This window comes from Panthera onca, chromosome C2 (assembly GCF_046562875.1).
Source record: "Panthera onca isolate mPanOnc1 chromosome C2, mPanOnc1 haplotype 2, whole genome shotgun sequence".
In the NCBI taxonomy this organism is placed as follows: domain Eukaryota; kingdom Metazoa; phylum Chordata; class Mammalia; order Carnivora; family Felidae; genus Panthera; species Panthera onca.
In genome coordinates, this window is record NC_138347.1 from 67,283,815 (window position 1) to 67,302,645 (window position 18,831).

At 36.6% G+C, this 18,831-nt stretch overlaps 1 protein-coding gene across 7 annotated transcripts in view; it reads right to left on the minus strand.

Moving 5' to 3' along the window:
- The window catches only part of GOLGB1 (golgin B1), a 90,220-nt gene that overhangs the window by 11,829 nt on the left and 59,560 nt on the right, over positions 1 to 18,831 (minus strand). For 4 of the 7 annotated variants that reach the window (XM_060639849.3, XM_060639846.3, XM_060639848.3 and 1 more), the window contains one exon: positions 5,992 to 6,170. The exons of 1 other annotated variant lie outside the window; for it this stretch is intronic. In XM_060639849.3, coding sequence (XP_060495832.3) covers positions 5,992 to 6,170 — 179 coding nt within the window. Of the gene's footprint in view, positions 1 to 5,991; positions 6,171 to 7,261; positions 7,348 to 18,831 lie in introns of those variants that run through there. 2 more of the 7 variants (XM_060639850.3, XM_060639851.3) reach the window with 2 other exon arrangements.

The window sequence follows — 18,831 nt, forward strand, 5'->3', positions numbered from 1 at the left end:
TTCCCTAAACTTAGCCAAGAGGAAGGCTTCTTTCTGATCCCAGCTAATTTTTTGTAGTACTAGCAAAAACTGCATCTCTGTCATATTCTTTAGTTCTACTTCTCTCTGTACTGTCTAGAAGAACTCATTAGAATTGTAATCAAATTTCTTCAGTGTCTCTTCACTTTAAATAATGCCCATGTCTCTATTTGTCCCAATAATACAAGATTTTGTTTGAATTGAATCTGACTTTTTTTTGTCTTTCACTTTAGAAAAAAGGTACAATGGTCCCTTCTTTTCTAAATGGCAAATACCTGTTATGAAATAATACTGCTTTGCTAAGAAGTGAGTTGGAATACAGTCAAAATGTTTTCAAATAGGCAGAGCCAAAACTTAGAAACTAAAATGAAATTTTATTACAAGGTCACTATATGTAAAAGGCACAAGAACTTTCAACACTTTCTTTGATATTTGTGAAAAAATGAGAGAGAACAATTTAAGAGCGTAATGCAGAAGAAAGACCATAATCTTCCATAAAAAGCTTCAAGCTGCCATTTTTCTGGAAGGTGGTGATGGCATGGAAAGAGACGCTCAAAGGAGAATAGGGCCTAAGAAACAAAGCCGATTATTCATGTAACTCAGCCATTACAGGGTTATACCTCACTTACCCCTTATGTAAGAGAGCACAGGAACCAGAGCAGAATGAGCAAACCAATAGCTACAAGGGGAAGAGAAAGGTCATGGTATAAATCCAGGCTCTCCTAATAAGCCAACCCTGAGGCTAACAGAGGTTTAAACAAGATGTTCCAGCCTTTTCATATTTGAAAAGCTAATTTCCCCCAAGTATATCAAGAGCAAACGACAGAGAGCCCTGAAGATATTCAGCTAAAAAAACCTGGTCCTAAAGTCAGGGAATCAAACCTGTGTCTTCATTTTCTTCTTCCTTCTAAATGTGAAGTAAAATATCTTCCTTTCCTCCCCCCAATTTACTCACATTCACTTGAGATATAATTTTACTTTTCTTCAAAATTGCTCAACTGTGGAAGGTCAAGAGAGAAAGGCTAAGAGAAAGGTACATGGGGACACAATGAGGGGGCAAAAAAATCAACAGACCAGAAATCATTTTTTTCTCTTCTCTAAGATTCAACTCTATAAGGAAAGTATCCTTTTAGGATGCCCTTTCAGGAAATTTAAAAGGGAAGAGGTGTCTACAGAAAATAAGCCTTTAGAGCTTTGCAGCTCTTAAGTTTATACTGGTAACTGGACACTTAATATATTTGTAGTTCCAGGTGACCTGGAGATAATATGGGAGCATCAACTTGATGTCTCCCATATGGTTCCAATCATCTTTGGAGATCCCTAAATTCAAAGGTCAGTTTTACTATGCATTTGGAAAAAGACACACCGAGATCCTGATCTCTTGATAATGCACTGATTCTAAAAGACTCTAACAGAATAAACTCAGGGTAGCTATTCCCTGGGCAGGGAATGAGTGGGGGGAGATAAAGCTGAAACGGAGCAATTCATTTTTTCTCTTGAGATTCAACTCCAGAAAGAATAAACAGAAGAAATTTGTGTTCCCAGAGAGCAAAAATTCAATTTTTTTACCTTTGCAATCATCATTTGGTTAAAAATGTGTACTTTTATTATTTGGAGAGGCTATCAACTCCATGAAATAGGCTATATATATGTTCACTTACAAGAAAGTCAATAAGATGTTAAATATGAAAACCTTTTAGATGTAATTTTACTGGGCAAAATTTAAATTACCAAGTTCTACAAAGCTCTGTAAAGCTGGCTTAAGGTTTATTTTGAAATGCCACGTTAGCAAAATGTATGTTATCTAGGATCGGTGAAGGAACAAATCTTTTGTGTCTGCACATTAAGAGCTGCCTTAGGGCCATTCCAACAATACTTTTATTATATTGCTAACTGCCACGATGGTAGCCCCTCTGTAAGTTGGATAGGAATCTAGACTCCACCTGTATTCTCTGTATTCACTTGCCGATAGCAGCAGGTGAGACAAAACAGGTGCTGCATGATTAGCAGTACTTTCCAACACGGAGATTCTTCTTTTAGTACCAAACTTTGAAAGTTTTGGATTTGAAACAGCAATAAAGTTCCAACAGTGAGGTTGCAACAACAGGATTTGTTTTTACATACTGCTAAGCATTTCTTCTTTACCTTTCTTTTTGGATCAAATTTGTTAGAAACACTGAATTTAAAAACCAGCCAGAAGTACAGTTCTTATTATATTTTTTTCTGCTCTAATAGTACCATATAACACTATTATTCATCTTTAAAAGAAAAGGGCTTGGATTTCTGGATACAGACAAGAGGGAGTGGATGCATATCTCCTTATTTCCCCCACTAAGTATAGATAAAAACCCTGGGAATTATGTATAAAAACAAACACAGGAAGACCCAGAAACATGGAGAGAAGAAATTGGACCAACTAGAGACCCCAGGACATGAGAAATGACACAGCATTGAATTTGCTGGTTTTTCTTTTTGAATTTTATATATCCCAAACTGGGTGAAGAAGGATCCAACAATCTAGAAACACCAGTGAGTACCAAGTAAAGTTTGTTCCCACTTGCCAAAAGACCACTTGCCAAAAGCCTAGTGAGGCAAATATTAAAGACAGTAATCACTCTATTCTAGGTGAACATCATGGAAAAACCACAGCACCTTCCCTCCACCCCAAATCAACAAAATCCTAGTGGAAAGAGCAGACTTATATCTTTGCCTAGAGATAACTAGGTGTAATTCACCCTCCTTGCTGGGTGGTATCAGAAAAGGCCAAAGTACCCTGGACTATCACCACTACCCAGTGGAAAAGAGGTGACTCTGACTGCCCCCACCTACACCCCACTATAGTGTCAATGTAAACAACATGTGGGGTCTAGACATCTACCTCTACCCATAACAAGGTAACAAAGCAGAGGTAGTATCAGAGACAGGTTCCCTGTCCCTGTGCAGGTAGTATCAGAAGAGGTCAACAGAAAGTTTGGACTTTGGACTTCTGGACCAGGGGTAACAAGAGGAGTAGATGTCTACCTATTCAACCACCTTCCTGCAATGTCAGTAGGGGCTGAGTGAGGAACCTATATTTTCCCCCACTGTCCAATGATAATGAAATGCCTCTCTCCAAAACCTGCCACCCCCAATGGTATCAATGGAGTCCATGTATGGACCTTGGACTTGTATTCTCACCTAACAATACTGATGCACTGCTCCCCACCAAGTGCAGTGTCAATGAAGTACAAATGGGGAACCTGGGCAGCTGTCTCTTCCTGGCAGTATCAAGGCACCTCTTCTCCTGGGGTAACAATGAAGGCTGAGTAGACAGCCCACTGGGCTGCACCCTCCATCTAGCAGTGGAAGCCTACTAAAGCAGAGAATTTAAGTAAGATTCAGAGTCATATCATCTCCAAAATGTTCAAGATACAACTGAAAATCACTCATCATACTAAGAACCAGGGAAGTTATGACTTGTCTGAGAAAAGAAAATTAACAGATTACAACACTGAAATGACACAGATGTTGAATTAAATGTATAGAATTATATAAGGATTTTAAAGCAGCCACCACAAAAATGCTTAGACAAGCAATTACTAACACACTGGAAACAAATGAAAATACAGAATGCTTCCCATTTCTCCAAAGACAATATTCAGATGGGCAACAGACACATGAAAAGATGCTCAGCATCATAATCTTCAGAGAAAGGCAAATCAAAACCACAATAAGGTATCACCTCACAGCAGTCAGAATGGCTATTATCATAAAGACAAGAAATAGTTAAGTATTGGTGAGGATGTGGAGAAAAAGGAAACTTCAATTACTGTTACTGGGAATATAAACTGGTACAGCCACTATATGAAACAGTATGAAGGTTCCTCAACAAATTAAAAATAGAATACCATACAACCCAGTAACTCCACTTCTGGGTATTTTCCAAAAGTAAACAAAACACTAATTCAAAAAGATATATGCATCCTTATGTTTACTGCAGCATTATTTACAACTGCAAAGATATAGAAGCAACTCAAGTGTCCACTGACAGATGAATGGGTAAAGAAGATCTGGTATACACACACACACACACACACACACACACACACACAGGAATATTACTGAACTAAAAAGAGAAGGAAATTTTGTCATTCACAACAACATGGATGGACCTAGAGGGTATTATGCTAAATGAAGTAAGTCAGACAGAAAATGAGACAAACACCATATGATTTCACTTATATGTGGAATCTGAAAAACAACAAACAAAGAAATGGACTCATAAATACAGAGAACAAACCAGTGATTGCCAGAGCAGAGTGGGTGGAGGAGGGATGGCAAAATAGGTGAGAGGATTAAGAGGCAGAAACTACCAGTTATAAAACAAATAAGTCACAGGAATGAAAAGTTCAGCATAGGAAATATAATCAATAATATTGTAATAACTTTGTATGGTGACAGATGGTAACTACACTTATCACAGTGAGCACTGCATAATTTATATAATTGTTGAATCACTATGTTGTACAGCTGAAACTAATGTAACATTGTATGTCAATTATACTTCACTTAAAAAAAGAGAAAACCTTAGCAAAGAAATAGAAGATACAAAGAAGACTGAAAAGAAATCTTAGAACTTAAAAATATAATATCCAAAATAAAAGCTAATAACTCAATGGGCTCAACAACAGAATAGAAGTGATGAAGAAAAAAAATCAAGAATCAGTGAATATGAAGCTAGAACTGAAATTACTGAATTTGCAAATAGAGAAAAATAATCATTAAATTGGATTTCATCAAAATTAAAAAGACATTGAGAAGAATGAGAAGATAAGCTGCAGACTAGGAGAAAATATTTGCAAGCCATGTATCTGATAAGGAACTTGTACCTAGAACATATAAAGAATGCTCAAAACTCAAGAGTAAAAAAAAATTAACAACCCAAATAAAAAATGGACAGAACACATGAACAAACATTTCATTAAAAAGGACATATGCATGTCAAACAAGCAACAAAAAAATTTTCAACATTATTAGCCATTATGCAAATTAAAACCACACTGGGATACCATGGCGTATCTACTAAAAAACTACGATACAGTCACAATATCAAATGCTGACAAGAATACAGCATTCAATATTGAAACTAGATCATTCATATATTGCTGCTAGGAATATAAAATAGTACAGTCATTCTGGAATATAGTTTTATAATTTCTTAAAAAACTAAACAGACACTTACCATACAACCTAGCATTTGCACTCCTGGACAAACATCTCAGAGAAATGAAAACTTATTTTCCACATAAAAACCTATACACAAATGGTTATAGCAGCTTTATTAATAACACATAAAAATGAGAAGCAACACTCACGTGTGAATGGTTAAAGCAGTATATTCATACCATGGAATACTATTCATCAATATAAAGAATGAACTATTGATACACGAACAATGTTGATGGACCTCAAAGGCATTTATGATATGTGAATAAAGCTAATTTCAAAAGGTTACATACCGTAGGATTCCACTTAAAATGATGTATGTTAACTAACTGGAATTTAAATAAAAACTTTTAAAAAATTCTCAAAATGGCAAAATGATAGAGGTGGAGAACAGATTAGTGGTTGCCAGAGTAGGATATTGGCATAGGAGGGCGAGGAAGTGACTATTTTCAGTGATGATTACATTTATTTACACATATGATAAAGTTGCACAGAACTATGCACACATACCACACACATACATATGTAAGTGAACATAAAATTGATGAAATCTGAAAAAGGTCTATGACTCACACCCATGTCATTTCCTAATTTGGGTATACTATAGTAATGTAAGATATTACCATTAGAGGAAACTGGGTGAAAGGTATACAGGAGCTCTCTGTACTATTTTTGTAACTTCTTATAAAACTATATTTTATAATAAAAAGCTAAAAAAAAAAAAAGAAAACTAAAAGAAAAAGAGTCAAAAAGCAGGGATTATCATACCTGAGCTGATGCAGCTCATGTTGCCAGGAGAGATTTTCCTGCCTTAGCTCTTCTTGCATAATCTGAAAATTTTTTGTCTTATCTTGATACTCCTGAAGTTGAGCCTTCAGTGGACGTAACTCAGTGATTTCTTGGTTAATCTGTAAGTATTGCTGCTGCAGATTCTTCAATTCCTTCAGCTTTAACCAAAGGGAAAGTAACAGGGTGATTCATCACATCTCATTCACCCAGCTGTAAGTCATCAGCAGCTCTCTGCTAAGTCAGTCAGACACCACGACAGACTATCAGCACCTAACAGGTTCACTGACATATATTTGCAACATTAATCTCTAAAATGGTGAAATATAGGCAGCCAGGCTGGTGGGAATCACCCCATAGAGCTGCCATCAAGGCTATAGGGCCTGACCATTCCTGCAACTTGTACCCCAGCCTCCTGCTCCTGAGGTCCCCAGTTGATTCTAGATCTACAACCTGGACATAGGACAGACCTAGAGGACCTACAGTTTCTTTATGGGTGGTACCTCCCCAGAACAAGAAATGTAAAGATGGACTGACTTTCTATTTAGCCCTGTGCCCTGCTTAGGCTTTTAAACTTTCTTACATGGATATCAACCTTAACTCTAGCTTAGCTAATGTTGACTATGAAAAGAAGGCAGTGATGCCCAGGCCCAGGGATTAATAAGAGTACTTAGGCTTTGAGGGTCCAACATCCCGCCCACATAGGTTGTGTGACCCTGTGCACATTCCTCACACCCTCTAAGCCTTAATTTCCCTTATCTATAAAATTTCCCTTACCTTCCTTATAGTACTTCTCATTAGATTATGAGAATCAACTGACGAAATTAATGGTGGTAGTGATGATGGTTATGGTGGTGATGGTAATAATGATGATGGTCATATAATGATGGTGGACTTGCCTTTAATTAACAAAACTCTCTACCTACATTCCAGATATATCTTCAAATTATTTATCCCCAGTACTCTTTAAAAGCTTGGTAGTAAGAAATAATGTCAGGACATCTGGGCTAAAAGGGTGCATTGAACACATGTCTCTTTCACCCACTCTTAGAAACATCATTAAACGTACAATAAAGGCATCATTTTATAAGCATAAAACACAAGAACAGGGAGAACAAGAGAGGAGTCAGCAACAACAAAATTAATTTTGGAAGCTGAAAAGCAGATGCATAAGTGGTAACTGACTTAACAGATCTGGGAAAGCCAAATCTTAAGCTGGCAGTAAGGAAAGCCAAGAACCAATGGAACTTACTCTGTAGAATCTTCAAAAGGCTCAGGAATTAACAGCACCAGGTACCTCTGGAAAAGATAGTGATGGGGGTAGGGAGAAGGTGGTGGCTGAAATAAGGAGAATTAGATGAAAGCTGCTTAAAAAACAATTACATCCCTAAATACTCCTCTTAGTTCCATACCTTTTGTTAACTCTAACAGACAACTAGAGTGTTATTCTTTGGAGAAGGTAAAAGAAGTGTCTCTGGGCCATCAAATACCAGGCACAACTGAAGGTAAAAAGACTGCTCTAAAACAAGGGTGATTGAGTCAATGTATGCCTTCTGAATGCTTGAAGTCTTTCCCCTACTCAGCTTGGACAATGCTGGCACCCAGGCCTTTACCATCCATGCAGGAAATGAGAAGTCTTCTCTAGAAAATCTGACCAGCCCAAGAGGAACTAAAGATACAACATGGGAACTACCCACAAAAAGTTCAGCAAGATCACCCTGCAATCACCAACCTCACAGTTGGTAAGCCCCATCCACAAGCTTTTTAGACCTTACCCTTAAACATGAAGAGTAATTCAAGGATTAACCCCCATCTGAAGAATGGATATCATTAAGTCTGGGATGAAAAGAACTAAAAGAAAAGTAATTCAGAAGACATTAGCAGGAGGAAGAATATAATACACTTGAAGATTTAACAGAGAATATTGGAAATTAGAAACATTAGAGCAGAAATAAAAAATAAAGAAAAATTCATTATAAGAAAACATCAAAGAACAAAATTACCACCCCTATTCTTGGAGAAATAAGTTAAGAACATCTATCTATGTGACAAGAAAAAAAAAAAGAAATACTTAGAAATTAGGAACATGATCATAAAAATGAAAACCTCAATATAAGGTTCTAAGGATAAAAGTGAGAAAGCCTTCCCAAAGTATAGCAAAAAGAATAGAAAGGAAAATTATAGAACCAATCCAGAAGGTCCTACATCTAAATAACAGGCTTTTCAGAAAAAAAGACAACAGAGAAAAAGGATGGGGAAAATGGTAAAACTGAATTCAAAAGAATCTCCCAAAATTGATGAGTATGACTTCTTGGATTTAAAGGACTAGAGAAAATGATGAATAAAAATAGATCCACATCAAAGTACATTATCATGAAATTTCAGAATACATGACTAAAAACTCTATACATTTCCAAAAAGATATGAGAGAGACAAAAAGGAGATAAAGAAATAGATTATAGATAAAGGATCAGCAATCAGAACATTAGACTCCTGAACCACACTGTAATATAAAAGGCAATAGACCAATGTCTTCACAATTTTGAAGGGGAATTATTTTCAGCTTAGAATTCTATAGCCAGCCAAACTATCAATCAAGTATGAGAGATAAAAAGACATTTTCAATAAATTTACCTCCCCTGTATCTTTTCTTAGGGAGCTACCAACAAATCATTTGTTGGAAATGATTTCTTCCAACATGGGAATTCCAACAAGGGGAATTATTTTCAGCTTAGAATTCTATAGCCAGCCAAACTATCAATCAAGTATGAGAGATAAAAAGACATTTTCAATAAATTTACCTCCCCTGTATCTTTTGTTAGGGAGCTTCCAACAAATCATTTGTTGGAAATGATTTCTTCCAACAAAATGAAGACACAAAACCAAGACAAGGAAGACCTGGAATACAAAAAACAGGAGATCTAATACAAGAAACAGGTGAAGGGAGATATCCTAGGATGAAAACTAGGAGTGCACAGCAACTGGTTCATGTAAGAGCGAGAAAAAAAACTCCAGAATTTTCTTCATAAATGCAAAATTGATAGGAATAAACACCTTAAGAGGATATGTGGATAAATGGCAGTAAACCTAGAGGTAAATTATATTGATAAATAGAAAGAAAACTAGTAACAACAACAAAAATACAGCTATTAACTCTAAGGGGGAAAAAAGATGCTGAGGAAAATAAAAGTAACATATCTCAGCTCTTATTTGTAGTCATAAAAATGTAAACACTGGGGCGCCTGGGTGGCTCAGTCGGTTAAGTGGCCGACTTCAGCTCAGGTCATGATCTCGCGGTCCGTGAATTCGAGCCCCACATCGGGCTCTGTGCTGACAGCTTAGAGCCTGGAGCCTGTTTCAGATTCTGTGTCTCCCTCTCTCTGACCTTCCCCTGTTCATGCTCTGTCTCTCCCTGTCTCAAAAATAAATAAAACGTTAAAAAAAAATTAAAAAAAAATGTAAACACTGAATACTGAATTAACCAGAATGCAAATTACATCAGTAGAATGGAAAACGGGCTGTATACTGAAAATGTGCATATGTACCATGGAAGTAGAGAGAGGAAAGAGACCTAAATAAATCCCCGTTAGCATAAAAGACAGTCAATAGCTAATACAAAGAATTAAAACTCAAGATGCATTACCAGCATGATATTTAGATACCGAGAAAACACCAAAATAATAAGACAGTTGAAAGCAAAGTGTCTTGGGAGGAGGAGAATCAGAGTTGGGAGTGCTGTTTTTCTAATCAAACACGTAGAACTGAGTGATATGCAGAATTTAGTGACATAGATGTGCATATAACTTTATTTTTTAAACAAAAAAGAAAAACATTTTTTTGTTTTAAAACAAAAACATTTTTATGCACTAAATATATTCTTTATTCACTCCTCTAATCCAGATACTCTAAATATTAATCTTGGAATAGACTAGATCATCAGGAAGCTGTGTGTCTGGGACTGCATTTTAGCTGTTTGTATAAGTACCTTTAGGAAACTAGACAAAATTCTTTTGCTATGCAGTTACAGCAAGGAATGGCTAAATTAAACCTATAAAATAGGGAGCCTAGGTGGCTCAGTTGGTTGGGTGTCCGACTTCAGATCTGATCTCACCGTTTGTGGGTTTGAGCCCCGCGTTGGGCTCTGTGCTGACAGCTCAGAGCCTAGAGCCCGCTTCAGATTCTGTGTCTCCCTCTCTCTCTGACCCTCCCCCTACTTGCACTCTCTCTCTCTCTCTCAAAAATAAATAAACATTAAAAAAATTTTTTAACCCCTATGAAATAACTATTATATTTACTGTAGAGAAGTAAAGGATATTTCACAATTTCATACGGTCCTCTCTATAGAAACACAAAAGAAATTTCTTGCAGGTCTCAATAAACTATTCTTATATCGAACAAAGTAGTTTTTCTTTCTTCCTTTTCCCTAAAACACGGATATTGTAATTCATGTATATGGATTTTTAATTCCTTATTTCTGATGGCTGCCAGAAAGCTGGAAAAAAATCTGATGACCCATCTTTCTAAAAAGATATTGTGACATCTCCTTGGGATACTAAATTTACTCCTGGTTTAATCTTTTTCTCTCCTATCCTCATCTTCTCTTCCTTCCCAGTTACTTGCATTATATTATCGTGAAAAACTGCTCATATCTTTATATGCTACTTCAAGTCATTTTCAGAATGAAATGAGTATAGGGGACTTCCAGAAAAGATGGCAGAGTCAGAGGATCCTAAAGTCACCTTGTTCCATGGATACAACTAGATAACAATCACATCAGTGTAAACAACCCTGAAAATGATTCAAAGACTGGCAGAACAGACTCCACAAGTAAACATACAGAAGAGACCACATCAGGTAGAAACACAGTTGGGAGCCAAGCTGACTCAGGAGACTGTCCATGGGAAGGAAGGACATCACAAGAACAGAGAAGGGAGAGGAGCAGACCCCATACCAGGCACCCCAGTCACAGGGACCTGCACTGGGAAGACAAAGCCTCGTAACACTGGCTTTGAGAACCAAAGGGAGCTAATATCTGGAGTTTTTATAATCAGTGGGGCTTACCACCTAGAACTTTACAGATGAACAGCTTGGCTCTGGGAGAGCTGGAGGGCAAGAGAAAATTAAGTCCCTTCCAATAAAGAGCACAACAAATAGCCCTGCTGAGATATAGCATAAAAGCAGCAGTTTGAAAAAATGCCTGGGGCATACAGGAAGACTTATCTATTAATCTCAGAGTGTATGCTGGAGGGCCAAGGATCTTTGGGAGACTTCTCCAAGAACAAAAGAGCTGGCAGGTGCCATTTCCCTCCCACCCCCAGCCTATATATGCAGATGTCTGCAGAAACCAGTGCAGCACAAACACTCTCCACTTGGGATTGCTGTGCCCCACCCCTGGGTTCTTCTGCAGACTCATCCCCTGCAACCTGGCCTCAGCAGGAGTATATCCAAAATGGCACCACAGGCGTGGCATTCTGCAAACAGTCCCAACAGGGGCCAATACCACTCCAAAGTGACTCCTGTCCAAAGGAGAGGGGAAGATAACCACACAGTAGTTTACTGCAGCCTTAGCAATGGGCTGGGAGGAGACGCCTGGTCTGACTACAATCCCCCACCCACTAACAAAAACCTACCAGGGGATAACACAGGGAGAGCTCCCTGCAGTTCAGTGTAATCACAGCTCCGGCAAACACCTGGTCTGACCCAACTAAAGCCCAAGACAGTCCCAGACTGGCCCATTAACAACACAGGGACCAAACTCTGCCCACAACAGGCAAAAGGAGCCATTGCAGATCACTACACTGAAGGCAAACACAGCTCAGCCACAACATGAGGGTGCACACAACACACACAGGAAACACCTTGAAATGCCAGGTTCTGGTGAACAAGGGACATTGCACTACAGGGCACCACAGGATCTCTTCTTGATAAGGCCACTACTTGCCACGGCTGACTTGATGTTGCTGACTTTCCTAACACATAGATATAAACATGGAGAGTTAGGCAAACTGAGGAATCAGAGGAATAATCCCCAAATGAAAGAACAGGACAAAGAGAGAGAAATGAAATGGAGATAAGCAATATGCCTGATAGAGGATTTAAAGTAATGGTCAGAAAGATACTCACTGAACTTGAGAAAAGAGTGGAAGATCTCAGTGAGACTGTCAACAAAAAACCAGAAAACACACAAAAAAAGAACCAGTCAGAGAGGAAGAACTCAATAACTGAAATTAAAACTACACTAGAGAGAATAAATAGTAGAATAGAGAAAAGAGAAGTACAGATCAGTAACCTGGAAGACAGAGTAATGGAAAACAATCAAGCTAAACAAGAGAAAGAAAAATGAATAAAGAATGAGAATAGATTAAGGGAACTCAGTGATATCTTCAAGTATAACGTTTGCATTATATGGATCCCAGAAGAAGGAGAGAAAGGGGGCAGGAAATTTATTTGAAGAAATAATAGCTAAAAATTTCCCTAATCAGGGGGAAGACACATAAATCCAGATCCAGAGGCACAGACAGCCCCCAACAAAATCAACCCAGGGAGGTCCACACCAAGATACACAGTAATTAAAATGGCAAAAATTAATGATACAGAGAATTTTAAAAGCAGCAAGAGAAAAGAAAACAATACGTACAACAGAAAGCCCATAAAACTATCAGCTGATTTTTCGGCAGAAACTTTGCAGGACACAGGGGAGTGGCATGATATATTCAAAGTGCTGAAAGAAAAAAACCTGCAATAAACAATACTCTATCCAGAAGGGCTTTATCTATCATTCAGAATAGAAGGAGAGATAGAGTTTCAGGACAAATGAAATTTAAAGGAATATATCACCACCAAACCAGCCTTACAAGAAATGTTAAAGGGGACTCTTCAAATGGAAAGGAAAGACCATAAGCAGAAGTAAGAAAAGTAGGAAGCACAAAAGCAGTAAAATCAAGTACATCTATAAAAACCAGTCAAGGGTTTCACAAAATACAAATATGTAAAGTATGACACTATATACCTAAAACATGGAGGGGAGAGGAGAAAATTTTGGTACTTTTAGAATTAGTTCAAACTTAAGTGACCATCAGCTTAATACAGACTATTATATGCACAAGATGTTATATATAAACCTAATGATAACCACAAATCAAGAAACTGGTAATAGACATGTAAAAAAATAAAATGAATCCAAGTATATCACTAAAGAAAGACAGCAAACCATGAGAGAAGAGAACAAGAAAGGAACAGAAAAGATCTACAAAAACAACTGTAAAACAAGCAACAAATTTGCAAGAAGTACACACCTATCAATAACTACCTCAAATGTAAATGAACTAAACTCTCCAATCAAAAAGCATGCAGTGACAGAATGGATAAAAAATCAAGACTCATCTAGATGCTGTCTAGAAGAGACTCATTTCAGACCTAAAGATACCTGCAGATTAAAATTGAGGGGGACAGAGAAACATGTATCATGCAAATAGATTTCAAGGGAAAGCTAGGGTAGCAATACTTACATCAGACAAAATAGACTTTAAAGTAAATACAATAACAAGAGACAAAGAAGGACACTCCATAATCATAAAGGGAACAATCCAACAAGATATAGCAATTGTAAATATTTATGCACCCACCATGGCACACCCAAATAAATAAAGAAGCCCACAACTTAAAGGAAGTAATCAGTAGTAATACAATAATAGTAGGAGACTTTAACACTCCAGTGAAATCGGACAGACCATCCAAATAGAAAATCAACAAGAAAACAGTGGCTTGAATGACATGCTGTACCAGATGGACCTAACAGACATACTCAGAACATTCCATCCTAAAACAGCAGAATATACATTCTTTTCAAGTGCACATAAAATATTCTCCAGAATATATCATGTTAGACCACAAACAAGTCTCAACAAATTCAAAATGAGTGAAGAGGTATCATGCATCTTTTCTGACAATGCTACATATAAAACTAGAAATCAACCCCAAGGAAAAATTCTAGAAAGAACACAAATACATAGAGATTATATAACATGCTACTAATGAATGAGTCAACCAAGAAATCAAAGAGGAAACTTACAAATACATGAAGACAAATGAAAATACAATGATCCAAAATCTTTGGGGTGCAGCAAAAGTGGTTCTAAGAGGGAAGTTTATAGCAAAACAGGCCTACCTCAAGAAGCAAGAAAAATCTCAAATAAACAATCTAACCTTACATTTAAAGGATCTTTAAAAAAAGAATAACAAAAAAAATCTAAAACCAGCAGAAGGAAGGATAAAATAAAGATTAGAGCAGAAATAAACAAAATAGAAACTAAAAATACAATAGGAGAGATCAATGAAACCAGGAGCTGGTTCCTGGAAAAGACCAACAAAATTGATAAAATATTGGTGAGATTCATAAAAGAGAGAGAGAGAGAGAGGGAGAGAGAGAGAACTCAAATAAAATCAGAAATGAAAAAAGAAATGACCGACACCACAGAAATACAAAGGATTATAAGAGAATATTATGAAAAATTATATGCTAACAAATTGGGCAACCTAGAAAAAATGGATAAATTCCTATAAACATATAATCTACCAAAATTGAAGCAGGAAGAAACAGAAAATTTGAACAAACCAATACCAGCAAAGAAACTGAATCAGTAATCAACAAACTCCCAACAAACAAAAAAGTCCAGGACCAGACAGCTTCACAGGTGAATTCTACCAAACATTTAAAGAAGAGTTAACCCTGTTCTTAAACTATTCCAAAAAGTAGAAGAGGAAGGAAAGGTTCCGAATTCATTGTATGAGGCTAGCATTATCCTGATTCCAAAACTAGATAAAGACACCACTAAAACAGAGAACTACAGGCCAACTACTCTGATGAGCATAGATGCAAAAATCCTCAACAAAATATTAGCAAACTGAATCCAACAATATATTTAAAAAATCATTCACCATAATCAGAATTTACTCCTGAGATGCTGGAGGGTTCAATATTTGCAAATCAATCAATGTGAGATCTTTTCAATATCTGAAGAAAAAGCACTTGACAAGGTACAACATCCATTCATGACAAAAACCATCAGCAAAGCAGGTTTAGAGGGAACATACCTCACCATAATACAGGTCTTATATGAAAAACCCACAGCTAACATCATATTCAATGGGGAAAAACAGAGCTTTTCCCCTGAGGTCAGGAACAACATGAGGATTTCCTTTCTCACCATCACCACTTTTATTCAGCATAGTACTAGAAATCTTAGCCACAACAATCAGATTAAGAGAAAGAAATAAAAGGCATCCAAATTGGTAAGAAAGAAGTAAAACTTTCACTATTTGCAGATTACATGATACTATATATAGAAAACCCTAAAGATTCCACCAAAAACCTACTAGAACTGATAAATGAATTCAGTAACTTCACAGAATAAAAATCGATATACAGAAATCTGTTGCATTTCTATTTACTTAATGAAGCAACAGAAAGAGAAATAAATAAAACAATCCTATTCACAATTGCAACCAATAATAATGAAATACCTAGGAATAAAATTCACCAAAGAGGTGAAAGACCTGTACTCTGTAAACTATAAAAACACTGATGAAAGAAATTAAAGATCACACACACACACACACACAAATGGGAAGATATTCTATGCTCACGGACTGGGAGAGCCAATATTGTTAAAATGTCTATACTACCCAAAGCAATCCTTAATCAAATGCAATCCCTATCAAAATACCAACAGCATTTTTCACAAAACTACAATAAATAATCCTAAAATTTGTGTGGAACCACTAAGACCCTGAATAGCCAAACCAAACTTAAAAAAGAACAAAATTGGAGCTATCACTCTCCCAGATTCCAAACTATACTACAAAGCTGTAATAATCAAAACACTATGGTACTGGCACAAAAACAGACACATTGATCATTGGAAAGAATAGAGCCCAGAAGTAAACCTATGATTTAATCAATTAATCTATGACAAATGAGGAAAAAGACAGTCTCTTCAACAAATGGTGCTGGGGAAACTGGACAGCTACATGCGAAAGAATGAAACTGGACCACTTTCTTACACTATACACAAAAATAAATTCAAAATCGATTAAAGACCTAATTGTGAGACCTGAAACTATAGAAACCTAGAAGAGAGCACGGGCAGTAATTTCTTTGGCCCCAGCAACATTTTTTCTAGTTATGTCTCCTAAGGCAAGGAAAACAAAAGCAAATATAAACTATTGGGACTACATCAAAATAAAAAGCTTCTAGAGAACAAAGGAAAAAATCAACAAAAAAAAGACAACCTACTAAATGGGAGAAGGTATTTGTAAATGATACATCCACTAAAGGGTTAGTATACAAAATATATAAATAACTTATAAAACAACACCAAAAAACCCCCACACAATCCAATTTTTAAAAGGGCAGAAGACATGAACAGATATTTTTCCAAAAAAAGACATATGGCCAACAGACACATAAAAAGATGCTCAACATCACTAATTATCAGAGAAATGCAAATCAAAACCACAATGAGATACCTGTCAGAATGGCTAGAATCAAAAACACAAGAAACAACAAGTTTTGGTGAAGATACGGAGAAAAAGGAACCCTCACTCACTATTGGTAGGAATGTAAACTGATGGCATCTACTGTGGAAAACAGTATGGAATTTCCTCAAAAAATTAAGAACAGAATTACAATATGATCCAGTAATTCTACTACTGGATATTTATCCAAAGAATACAAAAATACTAATTCAGAAAGATATATGCATCCCTATGTTTACAGCAGCAGTAACACAATATCTAAAATATGGAAGGAATCCAAGTGGTCCATCAATAGATGAGTGGATAAAGAAGATGTATTTATATACAATGGAATAATAGTCACAGAAAAGAATGAAATCTCACCATGTGTAACATGAATGGGTCTAGAGTGTATAATGCTAAGTGAAATAAGTCAGTCAGAGAAAGACAAATACCATATGATTTTACTCATATGTGGAATTTAGGAAACAAAACAGTCAAAGGAAAAAGGAGGCAAAAAAGCAGACTGATGTTTACCAGAGGGGAGGTGGCAGGGGGATGGGTGAAACAGGTGAAGGGGAGGAGGAGTCCACTTATCCTGATGAGCACTGAGTAATGTATCGAATTGCTGAATCACTATATTGTATACCTGAAACTAATGTAACACTGTGCATTAATTACACTGGAATCTAAAAACAATTTTAAAAAAAAGAATGAAATGAGTATAGATAAAGGCAGCTCTGGAGATTTGCTCTCTACCCTTTAGGTAAACATTGTCTAAGTACTTATTTGATTATGGGAAAGTCCTAAGGAAGTTCGGACAGACTGAAAACTCTGGAATGTTTTCAGAGTTGTTTGTGACATTGTATTAGAATCCTCAGGGCTAATTCTCTGCCACTTGGACACTCAGACTTTCCCTTGAATAACTAAGTAGAGAACCAAAGTAAGCTAAATCCCTTTCGGATCTAAATCATTTCTGGAGTGGTCCTGAGGGAAAAGGAGTGTGTTGTAGAAAGAGGTGATAAACTGCTAGCCTCAGCTGAATGTTGAAACTGATAGTGGTTGACTTAAGATAGCTCCCATAACTATCATATATGCAGCCAGTGACTGAGAGACTATATGCTTCAATGCCCATGACATAGACTGAGAACAAGATATGAGGGAAAAGAGTTGATGGACAGTTAATGATACATTCAAGAAGTATGCAGAAGCACCTCAGCAGACTGCAGTGGGCCTCATTTGTAGTATCACCCAGTCAGACTGTCAGGCTTTCATGTGATTTATAACCCTGCCTAGGCTTTAGGATTCATTCATGGCAGAAATAAAGGCCTCAGTCTCAAATGTTTCCGTAACTCCCCTACGTGACAGTTTTACAAAATGGAAAAAACAGCGTTTTCAGTAACAACCACAAAAATAGAGAATGATCCCCAACTATGTTGATTACCTACCATATAGTTAATTAATTACCCCATGCTAAAAATCATAGGAAATACATACAAGTATAATACATGACACTTAACCAAGAGTTTAGAATCTAATCAGGGAAATATTAAGTGTATAGAAATTAAACACACACAGACACATACACATATATACATCAAGACAATATGGAACAAATCAAAGTACTAGAGAAGTACAAACAGAAGGCAATGGACAATTAAGTGATTTGGAAATACAACCAGAGAATTTGAGCTCCAGGGAGATGTTTAAATAGTGGGAAATATTTGCCCAACAAAGGAAAATTGAGAGAACATTTTGGTTCAGAGGATGGTAATGTGGAAGTACTAGATATGATTACTGCATAATGAGGAGTTCAGTTTGGCTGCAATGAAGATTATGAGTAATGGAGTAGTAACAAGGAAGGCTGGAAAGAAGGACCTGAACAAGATATAGGGTGTCAAATGCCAGAGGTTTGAATCCTAAGCCTATTCTAGAGTAATACAACTTTTAAAGATTTTTGAGCAGTATAGTAATAAGAAAGAAGAGCTTAAGATTTATTCAGTGATGATATATAAAATATACTGGAAAGGTGACAAACTCAAAGAAGCAGTATCACAACAGTTAAGTGTATAGTGTTAAGAACTTATCTTAAGATATCGATGATGGAAAGGAAAAAGATATTTGAAGCCCACTGTGAGTAAAGTGACAGACCTTGATGATTAAATGAAATAAAATCATGGATAGCTATGAGCCTTAGGGAACAGAAGAACACTACTATGAGTTATAGAAATGTAGAAATTATAAAATGCTGACTTGGCTTGTAAATATCCAGCAGACGAAAATATGGAATGGAGATTGAGAGATAGA